Genomic DNA, 8,132 nt, shown 5'->3' on the forward strand with positions numbered 1-8,132 from the left:
TTGCTGAGGTGTCTGAGGAGAGGGAGGGTGGCCATCCAGGAAGGCACCTGCTGCGTGCATAGGGAGAAAAATAAATGAGAGCTGCTGTCCTCGCGGTCCCCGCTGTGGTCCCGCTGCCTTACATGCATCATCTCCCTGGATCTTCCCACCTGCCCTCCTGAGACGGTGCGGTGTTTGTGCCCACCTTACAGCTAGGGAAACTGAGGCTCGGCGCACGGGCCGGCGCGTGAGTGTTCAGCCCTGTTGGAAGGCGGGTCTGCGCCAGGCTGGGCTATTTCATTTCACCCTCGCCAGGCCCCAGCCGGGACATTATCACCCCATGGCACAGATTGGAGTGTCACTTCAGGTGACACTGCCAGCCAGAGCCAGAGCTGGGACGTGTCCAAGGCCACCAGTGTTTACCACCGTTTCCCCATTCTCCCCGCCCTCGCCTCCGCCCCGGAACGGAAGAGGGCAGGAGAGAGGAAGCCGGTGGCTGGCCCTTTCCCTCAGATGCCCTCACCTGGTGCCCTGTTACTGCAACTGGTGACAGCAACTGCAAAGCAGAGGTCACCGCTCTGGCTCAGGGCCCCTGGCCGGCGGGGGGAAGGCCAGGGAGCCTTCCAGGGCCAGTGCCCTGTGGTCTTAAAGCTCTGGAAGGAACACGCGTACGGTACCCGGACCGGGGCCTGGGGTCAGGGTGCGCCCGAGGGACCCCCAGCCCCGACTCCCCAGTGCAGGAGACCCCACCATCCCAGCCCACCCGCCAAGCGCCCGTGTACCCCCGGTGCACGAAGGGCAGGTTTGTTGTCCTGGCTCAATGTTTGCTGTGCACCGAACGGGTCTGCCCTTTCCCCCAGACTCCAGCAGGGCTCCGGGAAGCCGCGGAGGTCAGGGGCAGCTCCTGCGTTGGATCCCACTGCAGACGTCAGTCCCGGTGTTGATTTTGGGTCACGTGGGCAGAGCTTCCCAGGAATCAGGACGCTGGGTTTACATTCTCCCGGCGGTGAGCCGCTCCCCTCCCAGGGCCTCCATGCAGCCTCCTGCCAACCGGTGCCGCGGGATAACATCATGGGGTCCTGAGGGGTCCCCCCAACACACAGGGACCAGGACGTGGAGCGGGAGGGAACACGCAGCTGCCACAGCTTGGGGAAACTGAGTCATGGGCCAGTCAACGGCAACTGTTGTGTACTTCTGGTCCCTTGAAAACTCTTAATCTGTTTAAGGCACCTCCTCTAGGCTGTCCTCCAGGCTTCCAGGGCCTGGGGGCAAGGCGGTCATGCCCAAGCCTACCAGGTGAGGGGGTCGTGCAAGGCAGGGGCCAGAGGAGCTCCAAAACGGCCGGATTTACACAAAGGGTAACGCCTGCTGAGGGCTGCGCTAGGACTCCGTGCCCGGGGTGGGCACTTCCACAGCGGCGCCCAGGTCTGTCCTGAGCCCTCACAGGGTCTGGGGAACCACCTCAGAAGCCACCAGGCCCTGGAGAAGTGGAAACCAGGCGGCCTGGGTCCCCACGCCCCTGCTCGGCCCCAGGCGGGCTGCCTTCTGTTCCGTGTCCCTGAGACGTTCGGTGTTGGAGTCAGAGCAAGGCTTGTGCGGAGGAACACAAACCAGAATGAAAGCCACAGATGTAAATGAATCGCTTGGAATCCCATTCAGCGCCCTCCCCCCGCCACTCCCAAGGGTTTGGGTGTCAGCACACGACAGCGTCAGGAGAGCAGGCCTGCTCCCAGCTCCCTAAAAGGAAAGGAAACTCTGGCTGCTACCACCTGGCCTCCATCTCCCCATCGATAGAATCGGGGTGGCCTCCACTCCTCCTCCTTGTGGAGGCGCTGCAGGGCACAAGGCAGCCTGCGGGGAGGAGCGGGTTTGTGAGAGGAAGCCCAGGTGTGTGACAGGAAGTCCAGGTGCGGGTTTGTGACAGGGAGTCAGACAGGAAGCCCAGGGGAGGAGTGGAGCCATGGAACGGCTCAGGACCAGAAAGGGAACCACCTGAGCAAGTCGTGCTTCTCCGGGTCAGGCCGGTGGCTCGTCCGGATTATCCGCGACACCCAGTAAACGCTGCGAGCCGAGCGGCTGGGCTGGGGCTTCAGGCCGACGCCAGGGGCAGCGCTCGGCCAGCCCCCTGTTGACGTGGGGCTCTGTCTCCAGAAGGCGCTCCATTAACACCCAGGCCTGGGAGGCCCCCTTGGCTGTCCTTTCCGGAGGACACTTGTCTCTCTGCCCTCCGCCCCGGGGACGACACTAAGAAAAGTGTCGCTCAGGACAGTCTGCAGACAAAGGCCTGCGAAACTGGCTACAGTCTCATCCTTGCGGAGCCCAATGCCCAGACCCAAGTTTTTGTCCAAAAGCACATTTTACCCTTTCCCGTTTCGGCTACACAAGACCTGCCTTTACAGGTTTCTCGACTCTAACTCGTGGCTGATCCAGGAAAGCCGCAGGGGCGTGCTGTGAGCCCTGCGGGTGACACTCTGCTCACACGTCCCCAGCAGACACCTTCTGCTCCCTCCGTCCCCCCATCCCCCCTGACGCCCCACGTTCTTTTGAGGGGATTCGAATCACAAGCTGTTTCCTTGACCAGCCCTCCCCTCTTGGCGGTCCAAGTACTTAAAAACCACGCGAACAAATCCATCTTTCTATAAAAGTTTATTTTGTAATTTTCTAAGAAGTGTAAAGGGAAAAGTTGAAATTATGCAAAGGTAAGGAACAACGGTATACAAAAATAATTTAAACACACACATTAATACTAAAGCGACATTTCCAGCAACAACTAGTAAGTAATCTTGCCCGAGATTTTTCCAAAGGTATTAAATATATTTTAGACAACAATACATAAACACACACACACACACAGTCCACACACACACTCGTCTGTACAGCTCAAGTACTTTTTTCTGTACATTACCGCTCACATAGCTACAGTGGAAACGGACGAAATGCCTGAGTGCTTTTCAGATTGAACACATGTGCAAGGAATCGTGAATTTTGGAGACATGCTAAGATTCCCTTCCCCATCTCGTGAGCTACTAGCTTGCATCCTGTGGTCTTAACTGAACGATTAAAGTGTGCCTTTCAGATCTGCTCATCGGTTGGTCATTGCGGTGTGGCAGGTGGTGTCGGTTCCGGAAACCCCCCTCTCTCCGGCTCCCAGTCCATCTCCCGGGGTGCGAAGGGGTGGGGCTCTGGGCCCGATTACATCTGGCTGACTCTCTGCTTCAGGGCCAGGATCTCCCTCTCGATTTCGTAGGGGAGGTCGGCGTTCACTTGCTCCTCCAGGTACGTCTGGATGTCTTCCACCTCCTTCTCCCAGAACTCCTTGGAGATGTCGAAGAGCTCCTTCATGTTGATGTCTTTCAGGCCTTTCAGATTCAGCGCATCCTCCTTGGGGATGTAGCCAATGGGTGTGAGGTCGGCTCCGCCTTCCCCATTGATCCGGTTGAACATCCACTCCAGCACCCGGGCGTTCTCTCCAAACCCGGGCCATAGGAACTTGCCTTCCTTGTCCTTCCGGAACCAGTTGACATGGAAGATCTTGGGCAGCTTGGCTGCAGGCCGCTGGGCCATGCTGAGCCAGTGGGCCAGGTATTTGCCGAAGTTGTAGCCAAAGAAGGGCCGCATGGCAAAGGGGTCGTGCATGATGACTTTGCCTGCCAACAGAGAGGGGGCCCTGTTGGTAAATCATGCTCTCATAGGACAGCGAGAGAGATTCAGGGACAAACAGAAGCAGACAGAAAGACGTAGAGACAGACAGAGTGCGTGCCAACCACTGTTCTTTGTGGTTGTGGACCTGACTTGGGCTCACCTTTGTGCTCAGCGGCTGCCGTGGCCTCGGATCTCATGGCCGCCCCTACAAACACTCCATGCTGCCAGCTGAGAGCTTCGTAGACGAGAGGGACACCTTAACAGGAAAGAAGAAATGTTCCCGAAAGGCTCTGACACTCCGACCCTTCGGTCGGCAATGCCATCTCACAAAACGGAAAGACCCCGCAGAACAGCATCTTTCTAACTGCACTGATTCTGCATTCCCAGCGCCAAAGGGCCAAAACCCATCCGTGACGCCACCGCGGCCATGTAGCCAGGACAATGGATAAAGCTACTTTGGACCAAGGCTTCAGAATGGCTCTCGGAGGCCTGAAGGGGAGCTTCGGCAATCCACCCGCGCTCGCCAATCGGGCTGGATGCTTGGAAAGGAAGCTTGGCCTCTGGCACCGCCCCCACCCACTGCAAGGTCACAGAAAAGGAGCGATTTCACAGGCCCTCCCAGCCTGGGTAAGGGGGGGACTCACCAGCAGGTCGGCGCCCCCCAAAGATGATGGCCTCAATGGGCACCCCCTCTGGGTCCTCCCAGGCCGGGTCGATGATGGGGCACTGGCTGGCGGGGGTGCAGAACCGCGAGTTGGGGTGGGCGCAAGGTTCTCCTACAACAGGCAGAGAGGAGACGCCCCTGAGCGTCAGCCCAAACACGGGGCACCCACGGGCTGGGGCAGCGGGGCCTCCGGGGGAGGGGCTCACCATCCTCGGGGGTCCACTCCTTGTTCTTCCAGGAGGTGAGCCGGACGCCGGCAGCCAGCGGCTGGTCGATGCCCTCCCAGTAAGCGCCCCCGTCGCTGGTCTGGGCCACGTTGGTGAAGATGGTGTTCTTCTGGATGGTCTTGATGGCGTTGGGGTTAGTCTTCACAGAGGTCCCAGGAGCCACCCCGAAAAACCCATTTTCTGGGTTGATAGCCCTCAAGTTGCCTGGAGAGTTTTAAACCCGAGAAGCAGACATGAGCACCGAGCAAAGAGTGTCCCCGAGTCCCTCTGGGCTCCCTTTTCTCCCAAATTCTCAAACCTTTTATTCCCTCCTACTTAGAATAGATCTCTCTTTACTCATCCAAGCAATTGTATTTACAACTCTTTCTCCTCATCACTTTTCAACCAACACTACTTTAACCTGTGTATCATATAAACAAACAGCCACAGGGGGTCCCACTTCAATCCCAATTCGATAGTAGAGGAAAGACGGCTTCCGTAGAATACCTATTTCTAAAACTTCCCAAGACCCAAAATAACAACATTTTAAAAAATCCAAACAGTGTGAACTTAGGGGAACTAGGCATGTTTGCCAAAAGACAGAAATTCCCTGAGATCCAGCTACTGTCGGCCACCGAGGGGCCTCTGAGAGTCACCTTGCTGGTCGAACTTCATCCAGGCGATATCGTCACCAACGCACTCTATTTTCCAGCCCGGCAGGCTGGGGTTCATCATGGCCAGGTTGGTCTTCCCGCAGGCGCTGGGGAAGGCGGCCGCGAAGTACTTCTTCTGGCCCTTGGGGTTGGTTATGCCCAGGATCTGCAGAGGCAAGATCCCTCCGTGAGCTCTTCCTCCCTTCCTGCTTCAGCCTCAGGCTGTGCATCGAAGCCCCGAAAGGCGGGGACCCCACATCTATTTCTTCAGATATCAAAAGAAATATTCTGGATGACACCCAAAGGCTCTCTCTGGGCCCGGTTGTGTTTGAAGTCCTTCCAAAGGGGCACCCACGAGCACACTCATCATCATGGGTGGGATTTCCAAATTGTCCTCTGGCTGATGGGCGCTGGAATGCCCTAGGCCTTTGCCAGCCCCCGCCCCGGCCCCCAGCCCCGCACACTCAGAGTTCTCTGCCTCTTACCAGCATGTGCTCGGCCAGCCACCCCTCCTCCTTGGCCAGCCGGCTGGCCATCCTGAGGGCAAAGCACTTCTTCCCGAGAAGCGAGTTCCCGCCGTACCCGCTCCCAAAGGAGATAATTTCCCGGCGGTCGGGCAGGTGGGCGATGAGCGTCAGCTCTGGGTTGCAGGCCCAGTTGTTCACCAAAGGCTCTGCCAGGGAAGACACAGCCCCGGTTAGCACAGCGCCACTCGCCGGAGGTCCCCGGAGCACGGGCCCGGGGTTCAAGGCTCCGCTGGCTTTTAAAAATTCTAGCTTTGGCGGTTGAAATCGCGTGCTTACTTTTCAAAGGCAAAGGGCAGCCCACGGAATGGAGGCACTTGACAAATTCCCCGTCCCCCAGCGCCTCCAGGACAGGCGTCCCCATCCGCGTCATGATGCGCATGCTGGCCACCACGTAGGGCGAGTCCGTCAGCTCGATGCCGATCTTCGACAGGGGAGAGCCCAGGGGCCCCATGCTGAACGGGATGACGTACATGGTGCGACCTGCGGGGTCAGTCGGGGGGGGGGGGGGCTGGTGAGAAAGGGCCCTGGGCTCACAGCGACCAACACTGCTTTCTACGAATAGCATCTCGCCCTGCGTGCCCCCGGCCCGCCGGGTGGCAGGAGTCCGCCGGAGAGCGGACAGAACGGCAAAAAAAAAAAAAGTGTTTCTAAATGTGCACGTCGGCTTCTGCCCGCGTGGAAATAGTTTTCCTGTCCCCAGGAGACAGATTGTGAATCTAAAACTGAGATGTACATTGTCAGTACGTTGCCAGTTTCATGAACAGAGCTTGAAGACGTCTGAGGCCATGTGACCGGCTTTCCCTTACTGTGGCAATACCCGTGAGGACAGACCTAACAATAAAAGGCTTGCGGATATTTTGCCCAATCAAGTAAGTGTTCGGTTTACCTTTCATGCACCCTGGAAACCGGGCATTGAATGCTTTCTCAAAGTCCTCCTCGGACATCCAGCGGCCCAGCTGGCTGGGGCCATTTGGAGGGATGGGCACTGTGTCTCTTTGCTCTTGGGTGATGATGACCGTCTTGCTCTCAATTCTGGCCACGTCCCTGGGATCAGTGAGAGCCAACCAGCTGCAAAAATAAAAAGCACACAGCTTAGGATCAGAGAGGGAAGTGCAGCTGTTTTGAATACACCCGGTGCTGGGTCCCCTCAGCCAAGCTGCGTTTAGAAATGGACCCGTTTGTTCATTGTCATGTCCTTCCCACGCCTAGCAGGTGCGAGCACACTGACGATGCTCTACAGGTGAGGACAGCCATGCCAGCTGAGACGTGGTCAGGAAGACGTTCACGAGACCGTGCACTGGTCTGTGAGGACAGGGACGGTCTGGCTTTCATGTTTATCCAGGATCTAGTTGGCAACAAGCGTTTGCTTGTATATGCTGTCTCGTTGAAGAGGTGGCTCTACAAATGTTATTAAATTAAGGTCTATCTGGTTCTGACCACTATATAGTTCCTCGAGGGCCTCCGGCCCCTCCCCGCTCAGAGAGCTTCATCCATCTCTTCCCCCAGCCCCCCGTGGGCGGGGCGGGGGTGGGGGCTGCAGGCTGCAGGCTACACTCACCAGTTGTCGTACTTCTTCAGCCTCTTGATGGTGCCCTCCTCCTCCATCTGGTGCAGCAGCCGCCGGTTCTCCTCCTCAGAGCCATCGCAGATGTGGATGTGGTCCGGCTGGCACAGCTGGGCGCTGCTCTCCACGAACTCCCGCACGGCCTGGGGCAGGCTGTCCAGGGTGCCCTGGACGACCTTGGCTGAGAAGTTGAGGCCATTTTGGAGCTGAGGAGGCATCTCTGCAGAGCTGTGCTGAGGGTCCCGGACACCAAGGTTCCCTGAAATAGAAAGCACAGGCTTCCTGAGCGTAAACAAGAAGCAACGTCTCCGACAGGCGCCGCATGCCTTGCTTGGGCCGCCCACCTCCAGACTGGAAGTGTGTTGCGGCTGGAAGGAAGAGTGGTCATAGCTGGAAGGGGAAAAGGACGCAGGCTCGTGTTAGCTCGGGGATGCTTAGCAATGTGAATGCAGAAGCTCGACCTACCGTCCTTCTCGCTGGGCGAACTCGATCACAGAGCCAAGGCTCGCTTTCAGGTTCTTCCCGCTGGTCAGCGTGCTTTCGCAGTGGGAAGGCCGCGTCTGGCATCTGGCGGCAGAGCCACCTGGCTTTATGTGCCCCGGAGCAGAGAGGCCCGCCCCGGGGCCCCACCCAGGAGGCTCGCCCCTGACGTCAGGGGCGCGCTGCTGGATCGTGGCCACGGCCGGCCATGCTCTGGCCCGGCTCCCCACAATAAACCCCGGGGAGATAATCATTGAACAGCTAGCTGTGAACGGGCTCTGGGAGGTCTCCAACCCCTTGGCCGGCTGCAGCAGGTCCTTACACAACTTTTGGTTGACTAAACTTTGCCCCAGTTCACTGCTGATGCAAAGCCCACGGCCCTTCATTGACAGGTGGGAGGGGCTGGGCCCCGGCTGG

The 8,132-nt window shown here is 58.1% G+C and overlaps 1 protein-coding gene across 1 annotated transcript; it reads right to left on the reverse strand.

Moving 5' to 3' along the window:
• Window positions 1-2,608: 2,608 nt before the first annotated feature.
• Window positions 2,609-7,809, reverse strand: PCK1 (phosphoenolpyruvate carboxykinase 1). Its single transcript, XM_054573573.1, has 10 exons — window positions 7,701-7,809; window positions 7,230-7,494; window positions 6,558-6,739; window positions 5,948-6,151; window positions 5,630-5,817; window positions 5,148-5,310; window positions 4,492-4,716; window positions 4,266-4,397; window positions 3,782-3,877; window positions 2,609-3,626 (listed from the first exon to the last, which is right to left on the reverse strand). The coding sequence occupies exons 2-10, from the start codon at window positions 7,451-7,453 to the stop codon at window positions 3,172-3,174; spliced, it is 1,869 nt and encodes a 622-aa protein (XP_054429548.1). The 5' UTR covers window positions 7,454-7,494; window positions 7,701-7,809; the 3' UTR covers window positions 2,609-3,171.
• Between the last annotated feature and the right edge of the window lie 323 nt (window positions 7,810-8,132).

This window comes from Pteronotus mesoamericanus, unplaced genomic scaffold, assembly GCF_021234165.1.
Source record: "Pteronotus mesoamericanus isolate MK-2021 breed Mesoamerican mustached bat unplaced genomic scaffold, CSHL_Meso_final contig_25, whole genome shotgun sequence".
In the NCBI taxonomy this organism is placed as follows: domain Eukaryota; kingdom Metazoa; phylum Chordata; class Mammalia; order Chiroptera; family Mormoopidae; genus Pteronotus; species Pteronotus mesoamericanus.